The sequence below is a fragment of the Marmota monax genome, unplaced genomic scaffold (assembly GCF_021218885.2).
Source record: "Marmota monax isolate L192 unplaced genomic scaffold, Marmota_monax_Labrador192_F-V1.1 WCK01_AAM20220418_F8-fsc00041, whole genome shotgun sequence".
NCBI lineage: Eukaryota > Metazoa > Chordata > Mammalia > Rodentia > Sciuridae > Marmota > Marmota monax.
Genome location: NW_026695238.1, coordinates 15,003,192 through 15,018,584, shown reverse-complemented (window position 1 = coordinate 15,018,584; position 15,393 = coordinate 15,003,192). Strand labels below are relative to the sequence as shown.

The 15,393-nt window shown below is 38.5% G+C and overlaps 1 protein-coding gene across 6 annotated transcripts in view; it reads right to left on the bottom strand.

Moving 5' to 3' along the window:
- Positions 1 to 51: 51 nt before the first annotated feature.
- Gigyf2 (GRB10 interacting GYF protein 2) overlaps positions 52 to 15,393 on the bottom strand; it is a 135,664-nt gene continuing 120,322 nt past the window's right edge. For all 6 annotated transcript variants that reach the window (XM_046439577.2, XM_058577480.1, XM_058577478.1 and 3 more), the window contains 7 exons: positions 13,143 to 13,265; positions 10,040 to 10,258; positions 9,714 to 9,919; positions 8,450 to 8,604; positions 6,773 to 7,005; positions 4,812 to 4,959; positions 52 to 1,130 (listed from right to left, as the gene is read on the bottom strand). In XM_046439577.2, the coding sequence (XP_046295533.1) occupies positions 1,063 to 1,130; positions 4,812 to 4,959; positions 6,773 to 7,005; positions 8,450 to 8,604; positions 9,714 to 9,919; positions 10,040 to 10,258; positions 13,143 to 13,265 (1,152 nt within the window). In that variant the 3' untranslated portion in view covers positions 52 to 1,062. The remainder of the gene's footprint in view (positions 1,131 to 4,811; positions 4,960 to 6,772; positions 7,006 to 8,449; positions 8,605 to 9,713; positions 9,920 to 10,039; positions 10,259 to 13,142; positions 13,266 to 15,393) is intronic.

Below are 15,393 nucleotides of genomic sequence, written 5' to 3'. Positions count from 1 at the left end.
AATCTTTAAACAAAACCTGTTCAGGGCCACAGGAAGACACACACGCAATGCTCTGAGGAACCAGATGAAATTCCGGGCTTTTATCGGAAGCAAAAGTTTATCCCTACCCAAAATGAAATTATACAAATTCATACATATGGTATAGATCCTAGCTGCCTCTTAAACGAGACAAATTTTCAGCAGAAGGGCCCAAAACAAACTGGTCCTAGTCCTCTGAAGTAAAAATATTTATGGGGGGAAAAAAATCAGTTGTTTTTTTTTGTTTTTGTTTTTGTTTTTTTTAAGAAAGAAAAATTAAGAATAAGTCCCTCTCCCAGGCCACAGGGTTTCCTTTGTCCAATCAGGGTGGAGTATGCCAGGGGAGAAGTCAGCTTGCTCAGAAGTCACTATCTAATGAAGAAAAACATGAATCCTTTCTCCGAAAGGATGTTCAGAAAGAACAGGCAAGGGGTGTGCAACATCAAACCAATCAACCCAAACTCCACCCACTCGGGGCCTCTGTGATGCAATCCGAAGTTAGCAGTGGCAATGCAACCTCCAGACTGGGAGAGCTCTGGCTGTCTCTGCAGACACTTGAGTCACAGTTCATGGGGTGTTTTGTTGCTGGCCAATGTCTGTTAACCATTAACTCTCTTCATGATTGCACCAGTTAGACCTTTTGCCCTTATGGGGAGAAAGAAGAAAAAACAAAACAGAAGGGAAAAAGTGACAAGAGAAGTAAGCTGCCCTTGGCAGATCCCAACATACTATACTCTCTGGGAGGCAGTAGATGAAATCACGGCACAGTGAAAATGTGCTGCCAAGATCAGCCTTGCTGGGGAGCAATCCCACCTGTCAACCCCGACACAGGGTCTGGTCCACTTTTATACAGTCTGAGATGCTCACCAACAAAAACGGTTTAAGGAATCTTGGACACAAGGGGCTAGAAGAAAAAGCCTGAGATGATCGGTTCTGTGATTTGTTGCAGAGTGATATAGAGTAAATGATGAGTACGTGTTGTGTCCAAAAGTGGAGAATCCATGGTCGGCAGAGAGGAGAGGGAAGTGAGTGCCTGGCAGGTGCTCAGTAGTCATCCAGAGTCTCAATTTCACCCATGTTGAGTCGTTCTGATGATGCATTGACTGAAAATCCTGAGGAAAAAATATTGGCTATGAGTGACCACACCTAGACAACCAAGTGGCTCAAACTCTACGCAATGGGCTGGAATATAGGTTTGTTTCTGAACATACTACCTACATGGGTAGTAAAGGGAAACATAAGTAGACTTACAAAGGAAAGGATTTCAGTTAACCACATCTGATAAACCTAAACGAAATCTGACTTAGGAAAAAAGCTGCACTCATATGCACGCAGGCTATAAGCAGTGCTCATCAACACCACTGACTTGAAAATCTAATGCCAGAAGTTGCATGTAATTTTTACAAAATCTACAGCCAAAGGTTGATAAAGATGATCATGAACAGGGCTTCTTTGGAGTCAGCAAGTCCTAGCAAGCTTTCCAGTCCTCTGCCCTGCATAAATCCCATAAATGTCTCATTTGCTGTTTGAAAACCAAAAGCAAACAGGCGATGCCCTCCATTCCAAAAGAAAAACCTGCCCCAGAATCAAAGTAACAGCTCATTTCATAAACTGTTTGGTCTATGTTCTGTTTAGCAGGTGTGTGCTGGTATTAGGTAGGTTTTTCACGTCCTCTTTTTTTGTTCTTCAATGTTCACACATTTGAAATGTTCCAATAACAAACAAAAATACCTTACATAATAAAACAGCTTAGTTAACTGACTAAATTATCATTTGAAAATATAAGCTTGCCTGCCTACTAACCAAGGAAGCTATGGTCCCAAGCTGCTGACAAGGCTTGACACAGGGAGAGGCTAGAACTCCAAACCTACCCTGAAAGTCCCCATCTACTGTGGACCTGTGTGTGACCTGCAAGATCTTCTTTCCCTTGAAAGTAGTCAAAGGTCAGTGTTCACATTTTTACAAGAACGTAAAGACCAAACAATGTTCAACATGAGCCGTTATTCTAAGATTTTGAGGCAGGCTCTTCTTCAATTTCACATTTATCTCAAGAATACATGAAATGTGATAGAAGACAATAATACGTTACATCAATACAGGAGAAATGTAATTATAAAAAATAAACCAAATTTATTTTAATTACACAGACAGGAAGGGAAAAGTCTATTGCAAAATATAAAAAGCTGATTATCTGATGCTATGTGTTGATTACTAAGCTAGGATTAGCAGACATGATCTTGTTTAATTGTCAAAAAACAAAACAATAAAAAATACAACGGGTAAGGTGTGCTCACGCTCCACATGACAGAATGAAAAGCTCAGGGGACACCAGAGGCAAGGCAACACAAATGAGGCTTACCTCAACAGACCTGGCTCTACACACTACATCCTTGTTAGGTTCAGCTCAGACTCACTCATATGATTTCTTTAAGGCTTGTGAGGCTATTCTCATAGGAAAGCCCGATGTGTGTATTAAAATCCAAGTGCAGGCTGCTGAGAACTCTAAGAACTAGTGTGTGGAGTACAACAGAGGACACAGAGGATTAAAACAAGGTGGGGCTCCCTCTGCTGGCTGCTCCTTCAATGGGTACTTACAGATCAAATTAGAACCCTTTTCCCCATTTTGTGTGTGAGAAAGTTGTGAAGAATAGTTACTATGTTTTCTCAAAAAGTAAATCTATAAGGAATATATAAATTAAAAAGTAACAAATGGAAATGAGAGGCATGGGGCAGAGATTAGCAATTATCAGAGGAATTTCCAAAAGGAGCTTAGCTGAACAGTGAATTTTATGGAATCGTCTACGTGAAAGGTCATCCAAGTGAGTTTTCTCAAAACTGTTCAACTTGGGCTTGCCTTGCATGTGTGGGGCACTGGGTTTGATCCTCAGAACCACAAAAATAAAATAAAGGTATTGTGTCCATCTGCAAGTAAAAAAGAATTAAACAAAAAACTGTTCAAATCTTATTTATCATTTGTCTGCTTTTCTTTCCCTTTGAGATTTACAAAGTTCTTAAACTTCACTCTAGGGGACCTATCCATCTCCCACTCACTTGTAGGTGAAACTTTAACTCTTCCTTTCCCAAGTCTGCAGCAGAGGATGGAATACAATGGAATACTTAATCCAAAGAGCCAGACCTCACTTGCAGAGGGACCTTTTGATCTCTGACAGCTTCTCTCAAGTCCCAAAACTAAATTGCAAGGTCCTTAGAACCCACAGTTAGAAACCTGTCCAAACTAAATCAAATATTGCAACATCTTTACCATTAACTTTCAAGAAAGATAGGCAGAAGAAAACAGTTTCACCAGATCTCAATGTTCTCAAACTCAGCTTTGAGTCACTAATCCCAAAAGGCAATCCTCAAGTCAGGAGTCTGTCACTGGCATGTTGTTTCCCTCAAGGCAGGCATCCTCTAGAGGCAAGTGAGGATCTTCCCCAGGGCAGAGGAAGATCACACCTACCTCTTTGCCAGATACAGGCATTTCCCACTAAGCCCCTAATACTTCACCCTTCTCATGTGCCTGCTCCGTTCCCAGTGCTCAACACATTTCAACAACTGGCAACACCACCCATCTTGCTCCCAAAGCCAGAGTACTTACCCACTCTCTCTGTCCAACTGATTCAATGTTCTTAATTTCTGAAATCCAACTAACTCTTCCCATCTCCACTACCAAGACCCTACTCCAGGTCACCATTATCTTTAACAATCTATGCTGCAGCCTGTTAACTAGTTGGTCTTTGGACCGGGCCAACATTGCAGGCTGCCATCTCTGCCAACAGACTTGCTCCATCACAGACAACATGGCTTTCTAACAGCCTATTTTACACTGACAAATAAATAATGAAAAGAAAATAATTTTAGTTTCATAGTTGTTTGGCTAATTTACAAAACATAGGCAACTTAGAATGACTGCTTTTCCTGAAACATCATTCTCATCTTTCCTGCTGGTCTTCCAAAGTCCCAATTCAGAAGTCATCTTTTTCAGGAAGTTGCCTCAAATGAGGACAGCCACACCAGTCCTTAATGTTGGACAAGAATAGGTGCATGTAATAAAGAAAATTAGAAAGCAAACAGGCCTGCACTGCAACCACAGCACCACCACTGAGAGCTGTGACACTGGGAAATGTCCTAAATTTTCTGGGCCTTGGTCTGCCTAGTAGAACTGAGATATCATCTTACAATGAAGAGTCATTCTGAAAGTTTTAAGATACAGGTAAGAAATATTTGTTCTTTGAACACCTGATCAGACTTATGGTCTGCTTCTAACAAAATAAACATAAATCAGAATTAAAGTTTCTAATTATTTTTGCTGTTTTCCATTATTATTTTCCAACTAACCTGAAAGGCCCTCCAGTAAAATCCTTATACCAAACATGCTTTGAAGTTAAAAGTACCATTTAATTTTCTTACTCCAACACAGCACATGTGTCACAGCTCCTTATACTAAATACTGGCTACCTATTTTGAATTAGTTAAAAAATTAATCTCGCTGGGCACAGTGGCACACGACTATAATCCCAGTGACTTTGGAGGCTCCAGCAGGAGATCACAAGTTCAAGGCCAGCCTCAGCAACCTAGACAAACTATCTCTAAATAATATAAAATAAGAGCTGGGGTTATAGCTCAGTGGTTCAGCACTCCTGAGTGTAATCCCCAGTACCCCCACCAAATATATATATATATAAATATATAAATAAAAATCTTTACCAAAAAACAACACAAAGACTCCCACTTGATCACTGTTATCGTCTAGACTCCTCACAGCTCAGCTAGGACTCTGGGCCTGTGCTCACCTAATAAACTGGGATCTGCTCGGACCATCTTCTGTTTTTTCTTCTTCTTGCCACTTTGCACAGCCTCAAAATTGGATTGTTGATTGTTGCTTTGATTGGTCTGAAATACTGAATGGAGTGTACTGTGGTTCATCCCCCACACAGAGTCCTGTGAAATGAGACAGCATAACTGAGATTACACAGTAGATGTAGAAGTGGCTGCCCTAACAGAAAGCTGGTATGCCTTTACCTTATCATGTGTGAGTTTTAAAACAAAAGGCATATCAAGGTTCTGGCACTACTGAGACTAAGAGCAGGCCACTGAGCCAACAGTTCCCTCATTTGCATTCTGATACTCCACAAAGTGTTTCCTGCAAACACCAGGTTTTCCCCCTGCTGTGCTAGCATGGCTGTCACAAGTTCTCTAGCATACATGGTCTGTACCATCCATAGGAAATCAAATACACAACAGGAATGCACTGTGGCAAAGTATACCCTTCACCTACCCAAAGCAGATTTTCCCAGATCAGAGGACAGGCCAAAAACCAAATGGCAGCACATTACCAAAAAAGGTTAAAAGTCTTGTACATCAATCCTATCAGCAATCCCTGGAGGGATCTGGCTCCATATACTTCTTATCAACTGGTTAGACTATGATAATCTATTAGCCCTTTGCACTTGTTGGGCTTCCACATTCTGGTCTAAACCCTGGTAGTCACTTTACAGACCCAGGTATCTTCTGCACTGCAACCTGATGCCTTCTCTCCAGAAGCTATAAAATACCTTTTCTAGGGTTGATCCAGGACTGACAACTTACACTTCTTCATTCACCCACTATCTACCTATGCAGCTTGAACTCTAAATGCCTTGCCTATCACTGTATCTTCCACACTTCCAGATGTGACCTATAACAAATATCTATCATCTTTAGTAAAACAACTATGGGATTTAAAGATATTAATATTTTTAAGCCTCTCTGTGAGCCTTACAAACTTGTCTTTCAGAAAATGTACAACTGATCCTCAAAGATTTCATATTTATGAATCCACTCGCTTGCTAAAATTTGTTTGTAATTTTAAAATCAATACTTGAAGTATTATGGTTACTCAGGACAAGCACATGTGCAGAGCACATTTGGGTCCCTCAATGCAAGCATTCCCAGTTGAAGTGAGACAGGGAAACATCTGCTTTCCTCATTTCCTATAAGTAGGTATCTTTATTTAATACTATGTTATTCACATTTTTTGCACTTTTTGTTAGCAATTTCATTGTTTAAAATGTCCCAAGTATAATGCTTAAGTGGTATTTAGTGTTCCTGGCTATGCTACACCTTCTTGGGAAAACATGTGCTAGATAACCTTTGCTACAGGAATGACTTACAGTGTTACTGGCAGAGTTCAATGTTAACAAGTCAACATATATTAAATAAGGCATCTTTAAAGAGAAACACATATTAAACCAGAGTATATATTGATTAGCTGATGAAAATAATATGACCAGAGGCTCATAGGAACTTAACCCTGTATATTCTTCAAGAGCAATGATTCAGTATTCATGGGAACTTTATGCAACAAAACTACTGTGAGGAAGGATTCTTCGTGCCATTTACAACCCCATCAACAACATAGGTCATACCTGGCATGTCACAGTGTTGCCAATTCTGGGCACAGGGCTCATATAAAGTAAAAAAAAAAAAAAAAAAACCACAAATTTATGGGTCTGTGACATGTTGAAATTTGCAGGTTAAAACACATATAAGAATCAAGAAAAAAAAAATGGGGCTGGGATGCCTAGTATAGAATAATGGCTGTATTTGCAAGCAGGGAAATTTGCAAAGGTTTCTAGACATGTAATTTGAAAACACGAAATCTACATACTTTAAAATTACTAGATGTACAAAAACGGAATCTTTGTCTTTATTTTCATTTCTCTGTTTACTCAACATTCAAAGGCTTCAATACTTGATACACTAGATGTTATACCTGTGGTGGTGGCTGCTGCTGCTGTTGCTGCTGCTGCTGCTGCTGCTGCTGCTGTTGCTGCTGCTGCTGCTGTTGTTGCTGACGCTGCTGGTTGACTTTTTGTTTGGCACGGCGCTCAAGGAACTGCTTGGCAAACTCCTTGGCCTCAGAAGTATCTCCTAAGTAGGCCCTAATATAATCATGGACCTCATAGGGAGATTCTACTTCTTTCAGGAAAGAAACAAATGTGGGAACTGCAATATGGGAAGGGAGAAGAGAATAACAATGAAATAATTATATATCACATAGGAAAAAACAGTTTCAGATTTTAATATATCGCCACATCTAAAACAGATGTTAAAGACAGAAACTTTAAAGGTGTGCAGCTATTGGGTTAAATATTCTTTAACCTTTAAATTTGTTTTTTGAAATGAAAAACACACTATCATCACTATTACAAAAATTATATGAAATAGCACAGCCTCAAAGACATGTTGTATGTACTCATTTTCACTAAGTGCTATGGTTGCGACAGTTACTTGTCCAGTACTCAAGTATTTGGGGATTTTTTCAATCAATATTATTAAAAGCTAAGATGTGTGCCAGGCACTACAACAAATACTAAAGATAACCTATATTCTCCTGGAAATTAGATATGTTTAGAGAGAAAACAAATAGAAACTGCAAATAGTATGGTACTGGAGAAAAAGCACAAGTACCAGTGTTAAACAGGTATGAGTTTAAAACCTGACTCTGAAATCTGCTGGCTGTGTGACCTTGATGAGTTACTTAACCATTCTGAGCCTCTGTTTCCTAATTTATAAAATGGGGATAATACCACCTACCTTGTAGAGGTATCTTTAAAAATTACAACAAAAATTGAAAGACTGAGAAAACATTTTATTTGTAGATAGTGCCTAGCACATGGTAGGTGCTTAATGGATGGTAGCCATTATTATTTAAGACTGTTTTCTCTGTGGACTTCCAGACAATCAGATATTGCTATAATGTTGCAGAGGAACCCTTCAATTTCTTCACTGCTATCTTGGCTTCAGATCAGCTATCAGAGTGGACTAGTTAGTTTAACTTGTTCTATCATTATGGGAATCCCTCCTTCCACACACTCATCCATCTACTTTCAACATTTAGGGTGAGAGGAGGACTTACACCCATCTAAGACAGAGTTCTCTAAACAGCTGACTATCAACAAATTTTTCTTCAATGGTGCTAAAAACTTTTCACTTCCGTACATAGTTGTACACCACACAAAATAAGTCTCCTTGCTCTATCACCATCCCCACCCCCTCCCCAAAGGTTGGAAGGGAATGATGTCACATCACCTCACTCCTGTTGCCCAGGCTGACCTTGGTCACCACGTGAGTTACCTTCTCTTGGATTGATACAGCTGGCAAATTTCCTCTTGAAATGATTATGACCTCTGTCTCGTACATCAATAAGAGAGCCCTGATGGCAGCTATTTTTTGATAATCACCCATAACCTATCTGAGCTTAGTATTTCGGGACTCTTTGGATAAGCAATAAATGATAACTATCAAAGAGTTAATATTTTATGGTAGGTAAAAACTGACTTCCTCAGATTTCATCTCCTAAATTCTGGCCCACTGTTCCAATCTGCCAACCTGTTTGTGGGTCCTGCTCTGTCATTCCACATGCTGGGATTCCCTCCCCAATTCTTACCATCCAAGTTATTTGCCGTATTAAGGGCATGAAGCATCTGTTCACACCACTGGGTAAATCCATCTTGGGCTTTATTTACTCCCTGAAAGAGCTTCAGCAACTTTTCTTCTTCTTCTACTTTCTTATTCTGCCGGTTAGACACACCTACAGATTTACTAAAGCAAAACAATAGGGCGATATTATATTCCCAGAAACCGTTACTTTATGATTATACTACAATTATCATAAATAATGTCTTGGCAATATGGGATGGCTGTCCAGTAATCCAATTCTTGGCTTCAAAAACTATTTGGATTGGATACCCTCTTAAAATACAGCCTCAGCTAATGTATCCTAGTTTTTAAATATAAGGCTTCTATTTAGAAAAAATGATAAAATTCTTCCTGTGTGTCCTTAAGTAAGTTATTTAATTTTACTAAGCCTCAGTTTCCTCATCTGTAAAATGGTGCTATAGCACAGTGCCTGGCAAAGATGCTCAGTAAACTAACATATACTTATTGTCCTTTCAATAACACAGTCGGCCCTCAGTCAAAAGCAATCTGACAACACTACCATTATTAAGTAGTTACTATGTGCCAGGCACTTTACTAACTACTTTACATGTATTCATTAGATCTTTACAACTATACACATAAAGTTGTTTTTATTATCTTCATTTTACTGACGAGGGAACTGAGGCCCAAAGAGGTTCCCTCTTGCCCAAGGTCACACAGCTAATAAGTGGTAGTGCTGGGATTTGAGTTCATGTAAACACTAAACAATACTGTCTACTTAGGAAAGAAAAATGAAAAGGAAATGTAACTCATTTCCCTTAAAAATAAAGAGGTTTAAGGTCACTGCAGAGGTATCTGTAATACTCATTTACAGTCTCAATAACTTAAATATATAAATTTAGAAAAAATGCTAAGATGTCAAAACTGCTAAGAATACCTTGGATAAATGTTCAAAAATGAAAAAATATCATACTATTCTTAATATTTATGAAGTGGTTACCTCTGACAGACAATGGATTAAGTGCTTAGCAGTAGAATGAGCTTCAAAAAATAAATGTGCTTTTATGAAGAAGAAAGCAATCAGCATAATTATGGCTCATTATAATTACAACTCATATTATGAATATATATGATATAGTATATGAATTATAATTCATGTGCTTTGAAATAAAAACTTTTAAACTAACTACTTTTCCCTGTCTCCCAAATACCCCATATTTCCACTGCCTTCACCTCCCAAGGTGCATAGATGTCATCATTTTGAGCCCTACCTGAGACTGGCGTTGTTTTTATTTTTATTTGTTGAATTCCTAGGTCCCACCTCTTTCACTGCATCATCCCAGAATCCCATGTTGGAGTTTTTAGTGTCAGCATTACTCCAGATACTACTGACTAGGTCAGATGCCCACTGGTTAGGAGGACCAGTATTTATAGAGCCCCAAACAGAATTCCCAATGCTGGTGTGCAGGTTGGAATGCTATTAAAGAAAGAAAGAAAAAGAATTATGATTAATAATATTTAAAAGATAGTCCATGAGAGTCAGAAAAGATAAACTATCACCAGTCCCTGTAAGAACAGCTTAGGAAAATGAACCCACTGTGTTATTCCGGGCTCTGTTTGGTTGCTGGTGCTGCTGTTGCTGTTGTTGCTGCTGCTGCTGCTTCTGCATCTGCCTGGCCTCTTCCTGCTGGATCTCCAGAAGAGACTTTGTGGTGCCTGCGGGTTTGTTGACATTCCCCCAACCCGAGAGTTTCTGCTGCTGCTGCTGTTGCTGCTGCTGGAGAGCTTTCATCAATTCCCTCTGCTGGCGCCTTTGCTATTGCATAAGAACAGAAGCTGGCTCAGGATTCTTGTTCTCAGCTAAGTTACAAACACCCAGCACATGAAACAAAATGGTAATATACAGTGGCTAAAGAACACCAACTTGAAGGGGTTAATTCTTTTGCTGCAAATGAAGGCATAAACTGCTAGAGGTACTAAGAGGAGAGGAAAAGGATCAAAAGCAAATTACTTCTTAAAAATTAGGTAGGCATTTTGATTAAGCATAGAAATGAAATACATGTGTTTACTTCCCAAAGCCACACCAAAATGACAGCATGTATTTGTGCCCTTATGAATATATATAAATCTTTATATATATATATATATCTTTATATACATACATGTATTTGCTTTTGCATAAGCTACTAAGGATAGAGACAGAACAGAACAAATTTTAAAAGCTAGAAAGTAGACAGCAATAATCAGTGCAACAGACCCAATAAACTGAAACCTAAGTAAAAAGAAGCTCAGAAATGGGCAGATTCATGTATCAAGCTCAGGAACAGGAGGTGCTCAGCATTTTAACCAGAAGACTGGCTGAAGTCCGTAAACATAAGCAGAAGGACCCCAAACTGCCTCCCCAGCCTTATACAATTGGGCAACTGTCTCTCTCACACCCCAGCAGAAAACTAAAAATTTTCAGTTTTCTGTTTGGAAAAGCCAAACCAGATTGGCAGATAATTCTATATAGAAGCTGACCCATACAAGAGAATATATCTACAAATACCAATAGTAGAGGCACTCCCCAACTCCCCCAGCAGAACAGCCCAGATAGAAACCATTATAGGGAAGCCTACCACAGTGTTGTATATACCAGAAATTCCAATCAATTTTTTAGTGTTTAATTTGTAAATACGAATAATAAGCCCAGGATTACTAGACATTTACATAAGCATCTAAGGCAAAAAAAAAAAGAGACCAAAACAAACATACAAAATTTAATGGAAACAAACAAGGGAAAAGAGAAGCTGGCTTTTAAAAAACTACCAGTCATATGCTTGTAAGGCAAATGCCAAAGACCAAACATATAATATACAAAATTCGATGGAAGCAAATAAGACAAGCAAAATAGAAACTGGCTTTTAAAAAGATATCAGTAACATCCTAGAAAGATAAGATGGTACATTCCATAAAACAAAAAGAACCTATAAAAACAAATACTTAAAGAAAAAAAAATGGTACTAAAGAGAAATTTAAAATAGATATCATACATCAAAAGTTCAATAGAAGGAAAGACAAAATTGAGAAAATACAAAGAAAGAGACTGAACATAGGAGAAATTCAAAATCAGTCTGGGGGTGAGGATGAGGGGGGCAGATGGACAGTTGCATAGCACTGAGAGTGTCCAGATCGGAACAGGTGAGGGGGTCCCAAAGAGGATACCTCCATGGGAAAATAATGAAAAAGCCTCATCCTAATATTTCTCCATGTGATAAATATGAACTGAGTGGCATTTTATGACTTTTGTAGGGTGTAGGAAGAATTAAAGTTCAAAGAAAATTAATGAAATGAAAATACAGATGAAGTAGTTATTAATTTCAGGGAGGCAAAAAAATGAACAGAGAGGAGGAAAAAAGGAAAGAGTAGGGGGAGATGGGCTGGGGGACAGAGGTAGGGGATGAAAGTATTTGTTCTATGAGTCTTACTCATTCCAACTACTATTTTTTTCATTTAGCAGAAACCAAAGTTACCTGCACAAGTTTTAGCCTTTTAGAGAAAGATGATTCCAGAAAAAAGAGTTCAATCCTCTTTTCTTTTTAAATGAAGGTGGAAGATAATTTTCAAGGTAAAGAAATATTTTAACTCACTGGATAATATCAAGCATACTACACGGTTAACACATATAAACAACTTCTCTCTCTCCCCATGACCCTCTATTTCAGTGAATCACACAACCCAAATTAAAAAAATGATAACTTGTACTCTCCAACAAGCTGACTGCTCTGCCTTAAATCACACCCACATAGAGCATGTTCTTCAGTACTTTGCTACTTCATGTCACCCTCCCAGACCACACTACCTAAAAGCAGATGATCTATCACACCACCCCCAATGCTACCCATGACTCCCTCACTCACCCATTCTCTTTCCAGAGTTATTTTTGTCTCTGGCACCTTTGACCCTCCAGCAGACAATTCTGTCTCTTTTGGACTCAGTGACATGCTAGACTACGAGAGAGTGAATACCCAAGAAGTACGTGTTGAATGAATCACTGAATGAGGCACCTGACAGCGAGGCCTCCTGAATTGCTCATGTTGCCCTCTCTGTCAAGAACTGTTACTCTCCCTATTTTCTACTCTTTGGTATCCTTCATATCCTAATGAACTTCAGGATACAGAATTAAAAGCAGAAATACATTATTTTCAACGTAAGTTTTTCTATGCTAGTTGGAGAGCTCAACCTTTAGAGAAAATTTTTTGCATTCTAAACATCAAATTTACAAAAGGATATTTACAAAAACTCACCCATGATTCTGAACAACCCATGCTTTTATTTGAGCTATAGAAAAATACTTACGAAAACTATACTATCTGATCATAGTGTTTTTAGATCCTTAATATCTGCCAAGGTGACATTATAGGCTGAAGTGTTAATAATGAATATACAATTTAGACATATAGCAATTCTGACAGTAACCATTGTCTTCAGAAACTACTAACCCATAATACACTCTAGATCCTATGGAATATCACTTAGCCAGACTACTCTTACATTAAAAAAAATCTACTTCTTCTCGGGCTGGGGTTGTGGCTCGGCGGTAGAGGGTTCGCCTAGCATGTGCGAGGCGCTGGGTTCAATCCTCAGCACCACGTAACAATAAATAAAATAAAGCATTGTGTCCAACTACAACTAAAAAAAAATCTTTAAAAAAATTTTACCTCTTCTCGAAGCTGCCGTTCTCGTTCTTCTTCAAGTTTTTGGATTTCAGCCAATGACAGTGTGGCCTGGGACTGACAAGCTGTTGTATTAGACTGCTGGCCCCACGTTGAAGAAGAGGGGAGCTAACAAATAAAGGAAGGCAGGAGAGTTTGTGAAGAAATGTGGACAGGAAAAATAAGAAGCAGCAATGCATTACGTACAGCTGGAATATCCAGGATTACCTCAACTCCACTCACAACATTAATTTCAAAATTCCTTATTCATTTCTTTCTCATACTATTCTTTCAGTTCACTTCTTTTGCTTCAGTTTTGTCATTTCCCCAAACTAAGTTTATTTTAACTAAAAACACACATATACACTTATAGTTGTTCTGTCATTTGGGGTGGCAATTTTTTTTTTTTACATCTGGCACTGACATATACAGCAATATGTAGTCATAAAGAGAAAGGAGTTATCAAAGAATAACTAAATTGGCTTAAGAATTTTTAATCCAAGAAGGTAATGAAGAACATGGTGTGCTACCATCCAGTGAACAGGTTAGGAACAAGATTTCTGAAGGGGATCTGAGGAGACAGCTAATGAAAGATGCAGGTATAGGTCTCCCTTTTTTTCGAGCCCCATCTCCAACCCTATTCTGAATTTTATTTAGAGTCAGGGTCTGAGTTGCTTAGTGCTTTACTTTTGCTGAGGTTGGCTTTGAATTCTCGATCCTTCTGCCTCAGCCTCCTGAGCTGCTAGGATTATAGGCATGCACCACTGCACCCGGCTAGTTTTCATTCTTTTATGAATGAAAAAGTCACTGCTACCCAGGCTGTAGCTCTGGTCATGAATACTGAACTGTTTTTGATCAATAATTCTACTTTTCTCTATTCTTTAAAGTTACTGACTAGAAAGTAATTTAAGCACATGAGTCCTGAAATCCTGAGTTCTCAAATCCTGGTTATTCTAAGAGAATCCCTTGTTCCTCTTGGCCAGAAAATGATACACCTTAATTTGGGGCATCTTATGGGTCTTAAACATAACAACAAATAATTCTAATTAGACTTTAAAGGTATAATAGTTTAAATCATCTTCCATATTGCCAAAGAACAAATGAATGCCTTCAACATTACTAAACATAATCAACCCTTAATATTTTTACCCAACAGGACAGGCAGTAGGGCATTTCTCTCAATATGTACCTGTGTGGGGCAAGAGAGGGGAAGCTACCAGAGAGAAGCTATCAGAGAAAAGACAGGTGGGAACAATGTAGGCAAAATTGAGCAGAAATGTTTTCTCCATAGGAAATGACATACTTGGAAAGCACTACCCAAAATCATGTAAGGTGTCAGATCTGAAACCTGGCACTGCCACCTGAGGGGACCTATAAAAACAGAGATGCACTAGCTCTACCATGCCCAGATATCAAGCAAGAATATGCAAATGAAACCTGGAAATCTGTATACCTTTAAGATCTGATGCAGCCAATCTCCCAGTAACCATAGATATAGTCTTAAGATCCCAGTGTATATTCATTCTCTCTCTCCCAACTCCCATCTATATGCACACATACATATGCATACACTACATATACTCTCTATTTCACAGATCTGCTCTCCAGAGTAAAGAAGAACAAAAACTTTGTGCACTGCTGGTGGAAATGTAAAAAGGTGCAACCTCTCTGGAAAATAGCCAGCAGTTCCCTCAAGTATTAAACACACAATACTGATTCAACAATTGCATTCCTAGGTTTTATACCCAAGAGAAATGAAACAAACAGCCACACAGAAGCTTGTACATGAATATTTATAGCAGCATTATCCATGATAACCAAAAGATAGAAAGAGCTCAAATGTCCAAATAAATGAATAGGTAGATGCACAGAATGTGGCATTACCCATATGAGAAAATATGTGTCAGCCATAAAAAGGAATGAAGGTTTCTACATGCCACAATATGGGTGAACCTTTAAAATACTATGTGGAATGGAAGAAGCCAGACACAAAAATATCCAGAATAGGCAAATCTCTAGTGGCAGAAAGTAAATTAGAGGTAACTTAGGGTTGAGGCAGTCAGGACATCAAAAGACACAGGGTTTCTGTTGGGAGGAAGGGAAGTGATGAAAACATTTTGAACTCAATTGTTTAACAGTTGCACATATCTGTGAATAGATTAAAAACCACCGAATCATATACCCTAACTTAAATTGATGATATGTGAATAATCTCAATAAAGCTGATTCTTGAGTTCTTTATCTTCTTTCAGTGGAA